A 19,925-nucleotide genomic window follows, 5' to 3' on the forward strand; every position below is an offset into this window, starting at 1 on the left:
GTCCTTGTCTACTGATTGTCAATTGAATGCTCATTGATGTCACCTGTCTCCGTGCTGCCAGTTTTCCTCGTGCTGTTTCCCCGTTGTTCCTTGTTAGTTTTTGTCATTAAATTCATCATTTTCGCTACATCCTGGTTCCTGCCTGCGTCTCTCCTCACCTACCACCACACCGCCTCATGACAGTATGAAGTTAAAACCAAATGCCATACCAACTATTTCTATCCACAAAACGCTGCCTAGCGAACAAAATAAGCTGGGAGAAACAACAGAGGCAGGTAGCGCTGGAATTTTTTTTTACAACGAAACTATTGCCACCGGTACGGAAAGTGAAATCACGGACCCTAAACCGTCAATATGCGAGAGCTTAGAGCATGCGCGCTCCCGCGACAGGGGATGAAAATTTGGGCAGGCGTGCTTTTCTGGGCATAACACCGGACCTAACACCAGAGCACGTCAACTTCTTACCCGGATCATACATTCTGACCTGCAGTAGCTACCTGTTATTCATCGTTTTATTTACGAAGCTGAAGTTGGCAACATCAGCACAAACCCCAGCTTCTTCTGCAAACTCCTTTCTCTTCCTCTCATTGCTCCTCCTCTTAACTCCTTGTGATTTCTACATTGCCACTTTTCAGTTCAAATTGAAATGGAATGTTACTGATTTCTGTTTTAGCTGGACGGAGTTAGCACTAGGCGAATTAGCCTTTCATTTACCCAGAATGCATTGCAGCTTCAGCAACATGGAGGCGTCCGTAGGGCAGTATTTTTATTCTAAAGATTTATAAAAACATCATATAGTGTTCAACTTGAAATATTTCTCAAAATATTGTTGCAACTAATCGTGGATCACTTTAAGAACGTGTGAAGGCTAAATAATACATTTGATTCTGCAGAGGACCACTTAGCTGATAACTCCTCACATTATCACTACCTGTGGAAATTTCACTTGGACGTCGCACAGCTTGAATTCTGTGCCTCTTCACTTTTCTGCCCTATACTTAGAACATATATTCCAATAACAGTTAACCAGAAATAAATTTCAACTCTCCTAGCAAAACATTCAAGACATTCTGGTGTTTGGAATGCTGACCTGAATCCGCAAGTGGTTCTTTAGTTTCTCAGTTTATGATTCATGTTTTAACCCCCTGGAAAAAAAAAAAAAAAAAAACAGGAAATCAAACCAATACAGTGCTGGATCCAAGACCTGGTTTAACAAACATACTTTCGGGTTGTTTTGAATCCAAGGAGCGTTTATAGTTTTTTGGGGGGGAGGTGTGGGGGGTTGTTTTTTGGGGGGGCTTCAGAATCTATCTGTGAGAAAAAACAGATTATCTATAAAAACTGAAAGAAAAAAGAAAGAGAGTATAATACCATTTTTAATTGTGTCACACCGTTCTTTCTCTTCAGTCTGTAGGGGATGAGCTCTTTGTGCTTGGAGATCAAAGGGGGTGTGCATGCGCACTACACGACGCGCTCTCTTGACGCTCTGACTGGACTCAACGCAGGGAAATAAAGTGCTCATCTGTTTTTATTGGCAGCTGTGGCGCGTCTCAGACCGCTGTCGCAACTCGATCCACCGGCAAAAGTGGTTCGGTTTTCTGTAAAAGTCTATCTGTACCACCAGACTGACTGACTGCTGAAGGTGGAGGGGATTCTCTCAAGGACCTGTTGATCGTCTGCTACAATGGAGGTGAGACGGAGCACTGCGCTGCTTCTGATGTCCGTCTGGTTGTCATAGTAATGGAGCTAAAATGCCTTTGTTTACAGAAGCAGCTTCCCAGATTGGCTAGCAAATTAACAGTAGTTAGTTCGCTGAAATTTTACCGTAAGCTAGACCAGTATTTTTATTATTTTTTTTCTTAGAACCCATTAGGAAGCACGACTTTAATAAGAACTTTTAGACGTGCAATAAGAGCCATATAAACATTCTATTCCGATGCCCATCATTGGCTCCTAATTAGATTTCAGATGAGATCTTGTCATTTCCATGTCGTCGTTTTGCAAATCAAATCATGTCACTTGTGTCAGGCTTTGAAGCCATACTCTTCTCCCCTCCACCCCTACTTAAGTCAGAAGGGTCGGGAGGCCGTGTGTCCCAGTTAATTATCATCAGGGGCGGATAAAGCCTTTTGGAGCAGATTTAAATCCTGCTAAAGAGCATTAGGTGACAAGCAAGGCGCTTGGAAACAAACATGGCACAAGCCCTGGAGGAAGAAGATATATGGGGGAAATGATACAAGCTGATGAGCAGATGTAAAATAATTACTTCTAAACTAGATATTTTCTTGGAAAGTGGAAGGAGGTTACGAAAGAGCTGCAAAATTCTCAACAAAGTCTATCTTAGAGGAGGAATATGTCACAGATGGAATCAAAACCTGTAAAAATCTGCAAAGCTTCTCTAAACTTACTTTCTACGTTACAGGAGCCAAGTGGACAAGCATGATATCAGCTTGAGACGTAGAGGAAAATTTGGACTGAAGAACTCCCTCTGGCAATAATGGAGATCATGGGTGAGTGTGTTTGGTGACCTTTTAGATGTAGGAGTGTATTTGAGTCGTCTCCTCCCCCTCCAAAAAAAAAAAAAAAAAAAAAGCGTCACAATAACATCTATACACTCGTGGCTTAAAATTAGGGTGTAAGACATGGCCGCTGCAGTCAGACAGGCGCGAGTAGTTACATGAGCAGGTGGCGCTGGCCTCACACCCCTGTCAAAAGTTTGCAGGGAGGACTTTACAGGGTTTTAGCTTCTGCCACAAACAATTACCTTAGTTGTGGCTTGTACTCATTAGTCCCAACTCGGCTAAATGAGCAAGGACAACATGACCTGATACAATTGGCAGTCTACTGCTTTTGTTCTGCGACGTACCAGACAACCTAATGTTTCCTCATTAAGTTCGCTGGGGCCAAACTTTAACGTAAACTTTATTGAAAATGTTGGAAGAACTCGCACTGGCGCTTCTCTGGGTCACCGATGTCACTTTAGTGCAGGTATACAAGCTTCTTTGCTTGGACCATCCAACCACATCGTCTTTAATTTTTGCTGCTTTTCCCTCTCACATCAACACTCCCCGACTTTCTGCCAATGTCAAAATTAGAGTAAAGCCATTAGAAGCAGAATATGCATCCAAACACATACGATACAGTTCCAGCAATTATTTATAGGTTTTGTCTGTCATGAAAAGCATTTGACTATACAAACTTAAGCAGCAAATATATAACAACAGCATAACAAAACAAAATAATTGTTTAATTAAAATCACCAAGGGGGAAATGTGCGAAAAATACACTACTAGTGCTTCCATTGGGATTAAAAGCTAAGTCCAACCTTACAGTTTCTGTCGTAATTAGGAGGGTAAATGGCAGCCAGGTCCGGCTTACCAAATTGATTTAATTAACTGAGTGTCAGCAGTGGTTGGTAACTCTTCCAGCTGTTTGTTGAAACAATGCCAGTCTGGAAAGAGATCAGCACTACAAAAAGAGAGTTAATTATTGGTGCTCAACTATCTGAAAAGAGTTTGAAGATTTTCTTCAAACTCTTGTCAGTACAAAACATTCAAATCTTGCAAATTCTCATTGAAAATGAACAAGAGAAGAGTGTTCAAGCCTTAGTCAGCAGATTAACTGGAAAAATACCAAATATGGTTTCTTGAAAGAAAATTAAAATAATAATAATAATAATTGTAAGCTTAAATGATTCTACAAAGGTATTTTTGTCCTTGCAGTGTGTCTTTTGGAACTCTAGTGTTGTTAAGGGAAATTTTTGCTAAAAATGTTAATTTTCAGAGTGGCATTAGTGTCAGCTTTCACACCACAAGCCAGTATTGACAAATTTATCTGAGTGAGACATTATCGCTGGCAAGAGCTTTGTGTTGCAGAAACGGTCTCTGAATTCACACATGCACACCAAGAAACCTCTGTTGTCCACTGAGATGCATCAGGGATGGATCAATTCTAACCTGCTAGACCAGGGACAGTTTACAGTATTAAGGTGGAAAAGGTTTGGAAAACTTAGAGTTTGAAAATCCCTTATTTTCCTACAGTTTAAAGCTGTTCTAATGAGATAAAATAGAAACCCTGGTTTGAGCACAAAACCTGTGTTGCTGTCTTGCAGCTGGCTGAAAGAAAGTTTTCCCTCAAATTTAGCTGCATGAAAATATTTCTAGTGAGGTAATGCTGCTTTAACAATAATGTCCGTTAACCAGCCAAATACAGGCTCTGAGACTAAGCGGTTAGCCTGTCTAATTGTTAAGTTGATTTAAGGAGCAGAATTTGTATTATTTATTTGGAATAATTGAATTGTCGTTTAATGTTAAATAACAATTATGTTCCCAATGTTACCTTTTTGTAACCCAGAAAGGCCGAACTCTCTAACCTTTAAAATCAATTTTCTCTGCAGATGCTCGGTGCGCCTTAGAAGCTGTGGAAAGACTGCAAGCCAAACTGAAGGAGCGAGGGGAGGCTCCCACTCAGGAAAAGCTCTCTGTGCTGAAGACTGTCCTGCAGAGTCCTCTTTTCCTGCACATACTCAGCTTGCAGCACGCTCAGCCAAAGCCTCCGGTGAAGGTATAGCACAAGCCTCTTGTGTGGGTGTTTGGTTTGTATTGAATGATAAGGGGAAAGAGGTGGGATTCTCAAAATACTGAATGCAGGGACCAAACTAGATGAGTAATCAGCTTACCTAAGCTTACCCCTTAAGCTACGATAGAGTGTGGGAGGGATGGTTGGTGCTTATCATGACCACAAATTGGGCGGAAATGCCTGTGTTGCTGTTTGGAGTTATGGCCTAATGTCACATATGTTTGCACAGCCTGATATACAGTAAAAGGATCAGCTATAGAATTTGGCAGATTATATCACCTAATGATTTTGGTTTCCATCATGCCTCCAATGCAGCTTTGTTCCATAGTCATCCTTACACCCCTGAGGGTCTTCTTTTAAGGCTTTTGATCCTAAATGTTTACTGCTGTTTCTAAAACTTTGGGGTTTTGTCTGATCACATGTTTGACATTAAAGAGTATAGAAATTAGGGGTCATTCCTTCAACTCCTGTGAAGCAGTTTTTACAAAGTGAATGGTGGGACTGTAGTGTATTCGACAGTATGTCTGCAGTTATATTTAGTTGGTACATTTACAAAGCAGACATGTTAGTCCACAGTGTCCACATTGGGCAAAAATTCCTAATAGCAATGTTGAAAAAATCATTGCCAGCTATCACAAACACTTGATGACGGTTGGGATCAAGCATGGCCCAACTGGTTATTAGATCAGGGAGCAATGACCTTTTTCTCATAGGGTCAGTCAAGTATTGTGCCTGTAATGTACATACACAAACATTTTTTAAAATTACTTTATGGGTCCACTAAAGCATTTTTATTGGACTCAAAAGCAAAAGCAAAAGAAAAATGGAAGGGGGCAAATACTTTCAATAGCTCTGTAAATACGTTGACAGGGCATGAAAATGACTTTATAGAAGGATGAACTCAAATGTTTTAGCAGAAGTAATGGCAACTGCCATCAGCATTCAGACAGTCTGTTAAGTAACTAAGCATTTTATAGAATTTGTGGCTTTAATTAGTCAACAAGTTTATAATTTGGAGAACCCACTATGTTATAGCGGAGCTGATTAGATAAACCGAAAGTGTTTAATGTTGTTAATTGCAACAGATGCGAGTTTTAATATTGTATGATTCATGAAACGCAGAACATACTTCATAAATAAGCTATGCAAAAATCCTCATCATACTGGAAGGCTCCCAAACCTTTTCTTTAATCTGAATCTGTTGGACATTTATGACACCATTTAGACATTTAGCTCACTCGTTAGTGGTAAGTACCAAAGCTTGCTAACTGCCTGATGGGGTGTACTCTAATAGGATACCCAATGGCCTTCACACACAAGCGTCATTAAATTAGCAATCTTGCATATGCCTGAAGCCATTTAGTATATTTGCATCCGAAGAAACATGGCACTGGAGCATAAAAAAGGTTTGAATTTGTACCAGGAAAATTATTTGTAGCATTAGCAATATATCCTCAGGGTAAAGTTGTGCAAATCTGCTTAGAAGCGGTTTACTTCTTTTTATTAATTCTGAAAATTGGACTTCAGACCGCTGTATGTTATGAACCCAAAGAAGAGGAAACAAATAGGGTACAAATCAGTAAAGTATGCCTCTATGATGACTGTGGACATCGTATTGAGTTCTACCAAACAATAAGGAGATGTGAGATAAGAAGGAGACCAAGCAGGTTAAATGATAAATTAAAAGGATGAAAATTTTCAGTGTGCAAAATTAAGTTAAAACATATTGCAATTTTATTATTTGGCAGTGAAACTTCTGAATACAAATTAAATCTATTTCAAAGTAGGCAATTTGAACCAGATAAATTAATTCATGGCAACAGGTTCTCCCACTTAAAATGTTTGAAATTTGGATAATTTCTTCAAAAGCCTACCTCTTATCCTAATCAAAATATGCACACTTAACATCAAAATTTTAGTATAATAAAGTAATTTGTCCTATACAGGAAATTTTCCAGAGGCATTTTTTGGGAAGTAATTTGTGAGACACCCACCAGTAATGGAGACATTTTATTTTTCTTTTTGGAATTATCTCAACAGCACAGTGTGCCACTCATTGTACAGCATTTTGTCCTGGTCCTACCAGCCAGCATTGTGCTTCCGAATTTCAACATGCTGTAAAAAAGAATCAGCTTCTTGGTCCTTACTTCTGTGTGTTCTCAAAATATCAAGAAAAGTGTGTTAGGACTGTCATTGTCCATGATTAGGCTACTACTACTAGTGTAGAATTAGCCTCCAGAAGAGTTTCAGAAGCGTCCCTAATTTAGGCTAATTTTAAAAGAAGTTAGCTTTCTCTGGAAGAGTAAGTTCTTTGGACATTTTTTTTTTCGTTTATTTGATTTACTAGAGGTGCCAAATATGCCCTGTGTTTTTTTTTTTTTTACACAAGAATGTCACACTGACCACGTACAGGGGAGATACACTCACAGCTGTGTATTCTTGGGAAAATATCTGCTAAATGTGAAAAGCACCACGTAAAACTTACATTTCATGATTAGTGATGATGATGATGATGATGATGATGATGATGATGATGATGATGATGATGATGATGACGATGACGATGACGATGATGATGATGATGGGACCCAAAATGCATAATAGACAGAGATAGGAAGTAGATGATGCATATTTAATTTTAAAAATGACTAAACAAATATTAAAAAACAAAACAAAACAGGGAACCAAGAAGAGAACAAAACAGGGACTGTGTACCAGTAAGGTAACATAAAAATCCAGCAAAGAGTGAATGAAATCAACATAAAAATATGATTTTTGGAACTATGGATCAGGGCTAATTGCTAACTGAATGCATTTCTGAGGGGAGAGCAAAAGGCAGGCTGAGGGGTTGAGAGAAAGATGGCAGAGGGGAGAAAGGATGAGCAAATACTAACAGGGAAGCTGGGAAAACATAAATCTAATTGTGATAAAGAATAACAAAACACAAGAAGTAAATAAGAAATACGATCTAACTAAAAGTCCTGAGATCTGATCTAAGGTAAAAGAGAAACAAGACTGATCTAATCAGAACAAAGAACAGATGACCAAAACTATAATCCCTGAAAAAAAGAATCATGACAACATAAGTTACGCGCCTGTAACAGGTGCAAAATCATTTGATCAGGAAAAACCATGTCTCAGATATTTTCTGATCTACCTTGAAGACACTGCTTGATTGTGAAATTGTGTTTCAGAGTAAATTCCAACCAAAGCTGAATGATACCCCTGAGCTGCAGTTTCTTTTTAATAACAGTAAATCAGATACAAAAACTATGGCTTTATTGGAGTAATGCTGTGTGGAGAAGTTTAGGAGTTTGTCCCCCAGTGCACACATCTCTTTATAGCCCTGGAAGAGGATGCCCCTAAACTACCATCAGTCTGTTAGATAACACCATAAGGGAATGTGCAAAACAAAGAGCATGATGTAGGGGTTGAACCTTTTAGCAAAAGCAGGGGTTGCCATGTCCATCCCATGTATTTATATGCAAATGATTCATGCTTGGGACATTTATGCTCTGTTCGTATTCAGATAGATTTGTGGTCAGATGGGTGCACAGTTAGAGGTTCATCTTGCCAATATGGAAATATACACGTGTCTTGTCTAGACGTCTTTGATAGTTTTCCTTCAAATGTAAGAGCTCAAACAGTTTGCCATCGAGGCAGAGCCAGATGTTCTGGTACTTCCAGCTCTTTGGTTGGAAGTAATGTCCATCCATCGGTGTGTAGTCAACTCAACTTTAAGGTTTATGAAAGCACACTCGTCTCTTAGCAGATAGCAGAGTAGAAAAGTTAAAAAACAAAAACCATGCGCATCTTCCTCGTGGGTGTACAGTCATGCTGAAAGTTTATTTCAATCTTTAAATAATTCAGCCTGTTATCCAAGGGATAAACAGTGGATGGAGAGGTGTAGTTGTTCCCTTACTTTAGCTCTGTCTCCAGCAACACGTTGCGTTCTCATTCCGCCTGCAGTCAACAATCTGCGTACCATTCTCTGTAAATCATCAACTTGTTTACTTATCTGCTTAGAAATAAGAAAAATAAACACGACGGCACATGGAACAAAAATAGAAGGTTTTCCTGGACCAAGCCACTGGAATTTTTGTACATGAGAATTTAAAGTGAAAGAAAAGCAGGAAAACTAAAAAGAAAACAACAGATCATGACCATTTTAACAGACCCATACATATCAGAAGTAAGCCTTCACTGACACGCTCTTTCATGCTTTGTAACAGAAGATCTAAGACCAAAGGAACAGTTTAAGAGGAGTGAAAATAAGTTGTTCTCACATTCCTTAGTCACATATCCTTTACCTTTCTTCTCATTTTGTATATTTCAGCATTTTTTAGCATTAATTTTTTCCCTCTCCCTCCCCTTTCTCATTTCCTAATCCTTTCAGTTTCCCTTCCCTTCATTCATTTTTTTAACCTCATAATCAATCAATCAATCAATCAAATTTTATTTGTATAGCACATTTCAGCAGCAAGGCATTTCAAAGTGCTTTACATAATTAAAATAAAAACAGAAATAATCAGTGAGAAAGAGAGAGATTTAAAAAAATAAAAAAAAATAAATAAAAATAAAAACAAAAAAACAAAAAACATTACATCATTAAAATGTCGAAAAGAAAGAAGAAAAAATTAAAAACATTAAAGACATAAAAACATGGAAGACATCAAAACCCGCACTCTAACCCTAATTTAGCCATAAGCAACTCTAAACAGGTGGGTTTTAAGTTGAGATTTAAAGGCACCCAGTGTTTCAGCTGTTTTACAGTTTTCTGGAAGTTTGTTCCAAATCTGTGGTGCATAGAAACTGAATGCTGCTTCTCCTCGTCTGGTTCTGGTTCTGGGGATGCAGAGCAGACCAGAACCAGAAGATCTGAGGGGTCTAGACGGTTGGTACAGTAATAACAGATCTTTAAGGTATTGTGGTGCTAAACCGTTCAGAGATTTATAAACTAACATCAGTATTTTAAAGTCTATTCTCTGAGCTACAGGGAGCCAGTGTAGGGACTTTAAAACTGGTGTTATGTGCTCTATCTTCCTGGTTTTAGTGAGAACCCGAGCAGCAGCGTTCTGGATCAGCTGCAGCTGTTTGATTGATTTTTTAGTCAGACCTGTGAAGACGCTGTTGCAGTAATCAATGCGGCTAAAGATAAACGCATGGATGAGTTTCTCTAGATCGTGCTGAGACATAAGTCCTCTAATCCTAGAGATGTTCTTCAGGTGATAGAAGGCCGACTTTGTGACTGTCTTAATGTGGCTCTGAAGGTTCAGGTCAGAGTCCATCACTACTCCCAGGTTTCGGGCTGATTGCTGGTTTTTAGTTGTAATAACTGAAGCTGTGCATTGATTCTAGTTCGCTCATCTTTAGGTCCAAAGATAATAACTTCAGTTTTGTTTCTGTTTAGCTGGAGAAAGTTTTGGCACATCCACACATTGATCTGTTCTAAGCATCTATTCAGTGATTGGATGGGTTCAGAGTCATCTGGTGACATTGTGATGTAGAGCTGTGTATCATCCGCATAATTGTGGTAGCTAATCCTATGTCCTGTTATAATCTTTGCCAGTGGGAGCATATAAATATTGAAAAGAAGGGGTCCTAGGATTGAACCTTGGGGTACCCCACATGTGACCTTTGACCTCTCTGATGAGAAGTTTCCGATTGAAACAAAGAAATCCCTGTTCTTTATGTAAGATTCAAACCAGTTGAGCACTGGACCGGAGAGTCCGACCCAACTCTCCAGTCGATTCAGTAAAATGTCGTGGTCAACAGTGTCGAAAGCTGCACTGAGGTCCTCATATAATGTTTCTGACTTCAATATCCATTCTCCTCTTGCATCTGTTCTTTTCCTCCAACTATGTTGTTCCAAATTTGTCTTGCATTCATTTCAAATCTCTTGTTGTCCAACTAGGGGAAAGGCGTTTCCAAATCTGTGTCCGTGAACTGTGGCCCATGTCTGGACTTACCTGTTGGCCTAAAGGCACTGAGCCACAGCGACTCGTACACTTGGGCTGTGGAGAACCGAAAGTCTTTTCAGAAGGATGGCAGCTTCTCCTCCTTTGGTTCACATGAATTGTCCTTCTCAGATATCTACCCAGACAACTTTTCTCACAAGGAATCCCAGGTATGTAAAACTACCCGTAATAAAGGTGAAAGGCACTTTTCTTTGACAGGGACCAATTTATTTTTAACACCTTCTCAAAGCTACCAAATAATTTCTACCCTATGAAACTACCCTATGAAATGTCACATTTTACATCCTAGTATTATTCCTTTGATGATTAAAGTCATGTGTGGTTGTCTTACCATCAGACAATGGTTTCATTAGGTCCTATGAAGCTGTCACTCACATATGGCGCTCATTGTTTTCAGTACTGCACTCCTCCTCGTATTTCCCGCACCATGTCGATGGGTAGGAACCTTTCTGCTATTGCACATGAGGTACAGTGAACATTACATGGGAGGTTTTACTGTAAATCTGCTGAAATCTTAATGAGGATCGTCTTCCTAAATTGTTTCGGTTTCTTCTTCCCTTTGACTGGTCAGAGGCGTCACGTTGAGATAATAGAGCTGATCAATGATGGGAAAGGACTTGGTTTTGGCATCGTAGGAGGACGCAGCACAGGAGTCATGGTCAAGACAATCCTACCTGGAGGAGCAGCAGGGAGGGTAAATCCTTTAGTCAATTGTAAAACCATTTAAATGGGACAGCTAAGGCTAGCTTAAGGGAGAAAATCAAAAGAGAGTGGCTTTCTTCATGCATCAGCAAAAAAAAAACTGCACTGTTCTAAAAACTGATGTGCTTTGTGTATAGTCTGTGTAAAAATGTGTGTTTATTTGTTCAAATGATGTTTCGCAGGACAGTCGCCTGCGCAGCGGAGATCAGATTCTGCATATTGGAGATACAGACTTGGCAGGCATGAGCAGTGAACAAGTTGCACAGGTACTCAATCTTCAGAACCAGATAAGTTATATTTACCATGCCTTACAAAAGTATTCATACATACCACTTTTTTTTCACTGTATGTCAAAACTGTGTAGGCTGCTAGAATTTTATGGGATAGACTAAATGCCCCTCACATACTCTGACATACTTTGCTCATGGAGGGCCACACATACCGCAGAACCTCACGTAACAGGTCATTAGTCAGAGAAGTTAGAAAGAGAGAAAGGCACTCGTCTAAGAAAGCATAATCATTTCAGCTTAAAGTGGCACAAATTATCTACGGAACAAAGAAAACGTGTGGAAAAAAGGTAGTTTGCTTAAATGAGAAGAAAACTGTAACTTTTTGGCCAAACGCTGCATATCACCCTAAATGTACCCTGGTGGCAGAACACTTGAGACCGGGGTCGACGTTGACATTCCAGCAACACAATGACCCCAAACAGTCAGGGCTATAAAGAAATGGTTCTAATTCCAGTTGAGAATGTGTGTCAAGACTAGACAGCAGCTGTTCACAGACACTAACTGAGCTTAAGTTGCTTTGCAAAAACAAAAGGCAAAGATTAAAGACTCTATATGACCAAAGCTGGAGAGATGTAAGAGTCACTTCTGGGATTGCAACCCAAAGTGGTTCCACAAGGCTCCATGGTGGTGAACATAGCATTGTTACATTTTTACAAGGAGGTCTTTCTGTATAGAATTTGAATTCTCTCCAGGTACTCTGTCTTCTACCCACTTTCCAGAAACCTGAACGGTTGATTTGTCTCATTATATTGACCTTAGGAGTAAAACCTTTTGACAGTTATTTCTGTAACATATCAAAATGTAAAAAAAAATCATTCAAGTGGTAAGAAGACTTTTGTAAGGCACTGCAGTTCTTTATTTCCACTGAACCAAGTGTTTGTCTTCAAATTAAGATACCACCTTGTTTTTGCATGCCAGTTTAACCCAGCTACATTCTTTCTCTTTGTTTCTTTAAAACTGTCAACTATTCAGGAAAATCTGGCTCCTTCTCCGAAAATCCTTCTCTGTTTCATGCAAACATGCTTACTCATATGTCCATTTTCACCTGCTCACACAAACCACCACTTTTCCCAGGTGCTGCGAAATGCTGGCAGCAGGGTGAAACTTCTCATTGCCAGGGATGTTACCAAACCCAATTACCTCTCCTCCCCTGCTCTGAATCAGGACACTTTGGACGACAAGGTTTGTGTGTTTGCCGTGTACCTTTGTTCATCTTTGTAAACGATGTCATTTTGGTGAGTAATATTAAATTCTTATCATTTTTCTCCTTTCTGTCCTGTTTCCAGCCCAGTGGCTTGAATGATGACTATGAGTTCAGTGTTCAGTTCACTAAAAATAGCCGGGGCCTGGGATTTTCCATCTCAAGCTACGTAGGAGACCTGAACTCAGGTATTGTAGGTGAAGTGTACCAGAATTTAATCATATCTTTCATATTAGTTTAATCAGTAAACCTTTGGTTGTGTTTCATTCAGTCTACAGTGCCGGTGTGATGGTGAAGAGCATAGTAAAGGGCAGTTCTGCAGATCAAGATGGACAGATGCGGGTTGGAGATATTATCCTTTCTGTAAGTTTTCTAAAAACATAGTAGATGGTTTTTTTTGTAACATTACATTTATAAAACACTTGTTTATGTGACTTAACTTCTATCCCCACCTTTAGTTGTTTTTTTTTCTCTTGCAGTTTATGTCAGACAGTTTTCCAGGGTGGAATGATTGTACAACAATTAACTTCCATTTTTACAGTTATTCCCCCCTCTACTAATTTGGATAATGTCTCTTAGCATGTGAAGAGAAACCACCAACAATTATTGTAGCCACCAACAAACAAGGCCTGCCATAGCTGTGGCTGGATATTTAACTACTCCTTTAAAACACAAATGCTGGCATTCCTTTTGGTTTCTAAATCAGTTTGATGCTGGTTGAGACCTGTTTGAAGACTCAAATGTGCCCAAATTGCAACCATATGACTAAAACTGCACCCACTCAGAAGAAAGGAATTTGGTTAGTATGTTCGGAATAACCTAACATAAGAGAATAAAGTGGAAGATGGTCAAATAGCAGTAGTGGCCACAGTATAACCAGCTTTACAGGAACATAGGCTGAGTTGATGCAGACAAAGAATGACAGAAATTTGCAAACGGTTATATTGGAAGCATAGTGTCTTATTGAGCAATGTTTTATTCTGAACTGAGACAGATAGAGATTTTTGACTCCTACCACCAATGGTAGGAGTCAATGTGAGTTTCCTAAGTCTTAGAACATTAAACCGACTAGAATAGTGCTTGTAACATCATGCTTATGGTCTCTTTCACGCCCTTTGGCACTGATGTATTGCAGAAATTGAACAATAGAACAAAGAATAAAGTCCACATTTAAATCCTTTAACATTTACAGCTACACTGTCGAAACTTGGACATAGTTTGTTGTTCCAGTTCCTCCAAAAAACATTTTAAAATTCTATTAAAAAATGTAAGTTTAAACCTGTTTTTAAATGTATGGTTTATGCCTAGAAACCAACCAATTTCAGATTATAAAGTAGACAAATATACAGCCAGATTAATGCACAGACTTTGTTGACATCGATATTTACAGCCCTGCAGATGATGAGTGCGAGACCACCATCCACTTCTGTCCATAATTGTATATTTAATTTCCTCATCTCATCCCCCAGGTAGATGGTGTGAGCCTTCAGGGCTGCAGTGAACAGCGAGCCATGGAGGTGCTCAGGAGGATCGGTCCTGTTGTCAGGCTGAGGTTGCTGAGAAAGGCTGTCTGCTTTCGTCACATCTTGCCCCCAGTTCCTCCTCTGCAGCCCCTCAGACACTCCCACAGCCTCCATGAAGGCAGCCCTTACAAATCAGGCCTCAACAAGATTCAGGAGACAGGTGCTTCGCGCTGATAAAAAGAGACAGTATATCTATTCCTGAGCAAACAAAAATGCCGAGGTTTTTATAGATATCAACCGGTGCAGCTTCCCCTGCTGAGGAATGCTGTGATTGAGATTCTCTGCTATCAATTTCGACTCAGACTGAAGTCTAATTTTGGTGCTTCTTTGAGCAACTGATGAACTTTTGTGCTCTGTGCATGAAAGGGAAAAGATATTTTCTAATACAAGCGTGCTTGCTGTGTGCTCAAAACGTGTTCCTCCGTCTCCCAGGAATCAGCTCTCTGCGTGAAATCTCCCGGCGAGCGGCATATGCCAGCAGACGACCCCGACACGATCCGAGAGATGGTAAGTTCCCGTTTCCGCAGAGCGCAGCAACTCGGAAACCACTTCACAGGACTCGGTCTGCCGCTCTGCCTTGGATCACGAAACAGCAATGCGCCATGAACCATGCTCTTTGATGGGACTCTATTTATAGTTTTGTGCAATCATGTGTTTATCCAGCTCATTCAGCTCATTCCAGATGATTTGTCTCTCACTCTGCCTGCATACATTGCTTTATTTAGACAGAAGAAATTCGGGGCCTGATTAGAGACTGCAGACAAATAGGCCGTGATTGCTGTTAGGCTTTAATAGATGAATCAGAAAGCAAAACTTTGTCAAGAAATCACAAGATGTTACATGTGAATATGCATGCCTTCTTGCCTCCGTTGTGAGTGTGTATATTCCTCACAACTGTCTGAGCAGTTGTGTGTTCACACTCTTCTTTGCCTCAAGGAGAATTATGTTGTCTCTCTCTATAATAGATCCAAGGTGATTTTTATATAGGACCTCATTCTTTATTGATTTGACTGTGTGGGACTTCAAACAATGTGTGTATATATAGGAGACTTTATGGATTTGTGTGTATCATGAAAATGTGGTTTTTTTTGTGCTCATTTCAAAGGTGTGAAACTGACTCCAGAGGAAGAGGAAAACCTGAGGAAGAGGTGGCAGGATGCCGTTGGACACCGATTTGAAGTGACTGTACGTCTCCCCTTATTAAAGATAAATCTTAATTCCAACATGCATTAAAAAAAATAGACTTGTATAGTAGTATTACATGCATGTAGCTGCTAAATCTTTTATGATTTTCCACATCTTAATGCATCTTTTACCACCTAAGATTTCCTTTTCGCCTCTGTTTTTCTATCACTCGCTTTGTAGGTCTGTCAGCTGGAGAGGTTCAGTGAAACAAGTGGTCTAGGTATCAGTCTGGAGGCTCGGGCTGGACATCACTACCTTTGCTCCATCTTACCAGAGGGGCCTGTAGGTCAAAGTGGCAAAATCTTTGCTGGAGACGAGATAATGGAAGTAAGTCTGATACCGTTACCCGTTTCAGTCTCGGTTCAGTTGTTTGCCGTCTACTCTTCCGATGAAGGTGCAACATCAGACAGACAGTGGAAAGGTATGCATCTCTCTGTAAAACTCCTATTGCCCTTTGAACTTTTCCTACAACCACAAAGTCGAATGATCATTAATTGTGGTTGTGAAGGACCCAAATGCAAGCATGAGACGGGCAAGACCATGTTGAAACAGTGATTTGCTGAAGTAAAGGATGAAATTACACACAGCCGTAACCACTAGAGCAGAGAGCAAGGCTCAGAACATCAAAGGCAGGAACTAACAGACCATGTTCGGTATTTAAACTGGGGTGGTGATTATTAAACAAGTAGCATGTGGTTGATTGGAAACAACGAGCGACTGAGGGGGAAACAAGACAGCCTAAACTGAAGAGATTATTTGGAGAATGACACTCTGATTACACAGGGAATCAGGAAGCTAATTAAACAGCAAAAACTATAAACATAACATAAGCATCAGGATAACAATGAGAGAACACCAGACAATGAGAAACAAAGAAGGTTGGAGGAAAAAAAAAATGTGACCGGCAAAACTAGATGGTTCCGGACATTTTAATAAGCAGTAAAGAGTCCACCTGGATGTAATTTAATCTCAGCATAAATCCAGCTGTTTTAGTGAAGGCTGTAGAGGTTTGTTATAGAACATTATTGAACAAAGACGCAGACAGGTCAGGAATGAAGTCATGGAGACGTTTTAAGGCAGGATTAGAACATAAAAGAAGTTATAAAGATTACAGCACAACTGCAAACCTACCAGGACGTCATGGTCCACCGAAATAGGCATTAATCAGAGGAGCAGCCAACGGACCCATGAAAACTTGGGGGAGCTGCAGAGACCCACAACCCAGATGGGGAAACTCTGTCGCCACCTCAGCTGTTACTCCTGCGCGCCACAAATTTGCTCTACATGAATGTGTGGCAAGGTTATTGCTGAAAGAAAGCCACAATAAGTTGTATTTGCAAGTCACCACAAGCCATTTACAGGTATGTGGTTAGGCAAACATGTGGAAGGAGATGCTCTAGAGTCTAGACCAAAATGGACATCTTTAGCTCTCATGTACTGACAGCTATAGTAAAAGTGAACGGTGTTGTGCAAAGTATTGACAAGGGGGTTGAATACAAAAATGTCCCACTCTTAGTTTTTTTGTTAATATTAATAATAACAATAATTATAAATCATGAATCATTTCCTTGTGATTTTAGGTAAATGGAGTCCCCCTCATTGGACAGACACACAAAGAGGTGGTCAGTGTTCTGAAAGAACTGCCAGTGCAAGTATACCTTGTGTGCTGCCGCATTGTTCCCCCTTCAGTTCATGACAGCGATGAAGAAGCAAATGATGATGTCTGTCTGACTCTCAAAGAGCTGCTGGCTGAGTTCAATGACAAGGTGAGACGGTAATCCAGTGAAACATGTCACTTTCTAAAGAAAAAATATATCTGTGCTTTACTTTAGTTTAATGCATTTGCACAAATCTCTTCTTCTGTCTCCATTCTCCCTCTCTCGCTCTTGTCTCGTTGTCTCAGCTGGATCACGGCTGTGTCATACCCTGTCCTACAGCTGAGGACATTACGAAGCGTGGCGTGCCCCCCATGTCACCTCCTCTGGCCATGTGGGAGAAAGAGGCTCAAATTGTCGAGCTGGAAAAAGGCGAGTCAGGACTTGGCTTCAGCATCCTGGACTACCAGGTTAGGAATTACAAACAGAGCCAATTAAAATTGGAGATGGAGAAAGGGAGGACATGTGCACGCTTGTACTTCATATGAAGTTATTATGGTCGTGTCTTTACTGCTTCTGATTTGCATTTTTTTTTTCTTATTTGGATATGTTTGACTTGTTGGCTTTTGTTGTTATAATAAACCTTCCGATTGCACTATTGTCCTAAGCTTGTCCCTCATTTTATTTAAAAATACTAAATTGATGATGTGTATTTCAAGCAAAAATTTTCTATTCAATCTTCTGCTTAACTTTAGGATCCAGAGGATGCCTCCAAAACAGTTCTGATAATCCGGTCACTGGTTCCTGGAGGTGTAGCAGATCAAGATGGCCGCCTGCTGCCTGGTGACCGACTAATGTTTGTTAATGAAACTGACCTGGAGGGTTCCAGCCTGGATTATGCTGTGCATGTGCTGAAGTCTACTGAGTATGGGCTTGTTCAAATTGGCGTTGCTAAACCACTGCCGGTGAGTGAGTTAAAAAAAAAAATTTACCTTTTTATTTTATTTTATTTTTTATACATTGCAGGATTCCACCTGGAGCACATACTTGAACTGGAAGATTATTTTATATTTATTTAATTAATAATTAAAAAGCTTATAAATTTAGTAGACGCATAAGGAAATTTTTATAGATAATTTGGAGTAAATGCCTTTAACAAATGGAAGCAACTTGTCATGGTTGGTTTTAAATTTGAGATTACGTAATTGACTTTTTGGCAACTGTTTAATTTCTGCACTTTGGCTCGCTGCTTTTCATCACACAAAGTTACATTTATCTCTCAATAGCAAGCAGCCTGATCACTACGGCCCTCTTCCTGGCATCTTCTTAAAAAGGTTTTAAGTCATAAGAATGTTGCGGTAGAAAACTGAATGCCTTCCATGTTTGTCAGTACTGCATCTGTAGAATGAAGTTAAGGCAACACCATGTTGTTGTTTTACCATAAGATGAGGAGTTGCAATTTAAAATAGTGTAATGATATGTTATCACCCTTTGACATAAATGTATATATAGCTATAACAAATAGAAATAATTCAAGATTTTTCCTCTTCTTCAAGACTTTTTTCATATCCATAATATACATAATATACACATATATACACAAGCATGTTAAGGAATAAAAAAAATAGATTACTTAGATGAATGATTCCCCCGAAAAAGTATTGTATTTCTTCTTTTTGTTTTGTACTGTGGCTTAGTAACAAGGAACAGAATCCGGTTACAGGCCTTTTGAATTTTTTATGTGGTTGGAAGATGAACACGGCCACAATACAGATGGAGAGAGTAGGGGAGAGCAGTCCAGACCGTCTAATTTACAGTCACCTTTTCTAGCCTGTTTGCTTTACTGGGAATCTACAATTCACTCACTTCTGAGGCAGAGAGAGATTTTTTTCTCCAAGGCTCCCCTTTTTCAATCTTTCATTTGTGTATGTGTGCTTGTGTGTTGTTGTTTTTTTCTGAATGGGCTAAACCTAAAAGTTGGATTATTTTTATTCTCAGCTGGAACTGTGTGGTGGCTTGACGCCCATAGCGGAGCGAAGCGCACGGCCTTCGACCGATGACACTGACAGCCACACTCAGGTCAGCCTGCTAGCTGAGGCAGCTGAGGCCAATTTCAACGGCACAACTTGGAACGCCGAGGACCACAGCTTGAGTCAGCCGTGTTACACGGTAAGTCACGCAAAGCCATCTATCTGTCTGTCTGTTTCCTGAACACTAGCTGAAGATATCTAAAAATGCCTGTTCTAAAGTTTATACTGCATAATTTGTTTTCTAAGCTTCAGCAGCCACAATCTTTTGTTTATTATTCATGCCCAATCCCTTTTTTTTAGAATTCAATAAATTGGATTTTTCCGCAGGCTTTACACTTAGTTAGAAACGTATTTTGCTGTTTTTCTCTGGCGCTTTTGGTACATTTCTCACATCAGTCTCAACATTTGCAGAACAGCTGGTGCATCTCTCAAAACAATTAGTACAAACTGCAAAACCTGATGAATAACCTGCACAGGCGTGCCACTTGCTCAAAATGGATAACATTTTTGTCTAAAGCAAGACAGCGTTGGGGAAATGAAAAGTCTTGATACCGTGTTTAGATGGTCATGGCTTGAAGATGTTTTCATAATGAAAAGTTGGCTCTGTTTTTTTCCAGTGCATCTGATCTTGGTAATGCTACCTGAAAATGCTCAAGACAGCGCTACACGCTAGCTGCACAACCATTTGAAATCCACAATTACACTTTTTCACTTAGTTGTGGGGAAATAACACACAATGACTGCAGTGCAGTGTAGATTGGTTGGTGTGAATTATTTTCCAATATACTCACCTGTTCTCCTGGTAAAATGTCTAGAGTGATTTTCCCAACATTTGGCTGCAGC

The 19,925-nt window shown here is 39.8% G+C and overlaps 1 protein-coding gene across 9 annotated transcripts in view; it reads left to right on the forward strand.

Moving 5' to 3' along the window:
- Window positions 1-1,442: 1,442 nt before the first annotated feature.
- The window catches only part of LOC103469128 (multiple PDZ domain protein), a 60,005-nt gene continuing 41,522 nt past the window's right edge, over window positions 1,443-19,925 (forward strand). For 8 of the 9 annotated variants that reach the window (XM_008416677.2, XM_008416686.2, XM_008416696.2 and 5 more), the window contains exons 1-18: window positions 1,443-1,690; window positions 2,423-2,510; window positions 4,397-4,563; window positions 10,493-10,705; window positions 10,954-11,022; window positions 11,128-11,250; window positions 11,441-11,524; window positions 12,623-12,730; window positions 12,835-12,937; window positions 13,021-13,112; window positions 14,219-14,432; window positions 14,705-14,779; window positions 15,378-15,457; window positions 15,638-15,784; window positions 17,038-17,223; window positions 17,361-17,522; window positions 17,808-18,017; window positions 19,051-19,221. In XM_008416677.2, coding sequence (XP_008414899.1) covers window positions 2,498-2,510; window positions 4,397-4,563; window positions 10,493-10,705; window positions 10,954-11,022; window positions 11,128-11,250; window positions 11,441-11,524; window positions 12,623-12,730; window positions 12,835-12,937; window positions 13,021-13,112; window positions 14,219-14,432; window positions 14,705-14,779; window positions 15,378-15,457; window positions 15,638-15,784; window positions 17,038-17,223; window positions 17,361-17,522; window positions 17,808-18,017; window positions 19,051-19,221 — 2,217 coding nt within the window. In that variant the 5' untranslated portion in view covers window positions 1,443-1,690; window positions 2,423-2,497. Of the gene's footprint in view, window positions 1,691-2,176; window positions 2,254-2,422; window positions 2,511-4,396; window positions 4,564-10,492; window positions 10,706-10,953; window positions 11,023-11,127; window positions 11,251-11,440; window positions 11,525-12,622; window positions 12,731-12,834; window positions 12,938-13,020; window positions 13,113-14,218; window positions 14,433-14,704; window positions 14,780-15,377; window positions 15,458-15,637; window positions 15,785-17,037; window positions 17,224-17,360; window positions 17,523-17,807; window positions 18,018-19,050; window positions 19,222-19,925 lie in introns of those variants that run through there. The other variant, XM_008416655.2, reaches the window with a different exon arrangement.

This window comes from Poecilia reticulata, linkage group LG1, assembly GCF_000633615.1.
Source record: "Poecilia reticulata strain Guanapo linkage group LG1, Guppy_female_1.0+MT, whole genome shotgun sequence".
NCBI lineage: Eukaryota > Metazoa > Chordata > Actinopteri > Cyprinodontiformes > Poeciliidae > Poecilia > Poecilia reticulata.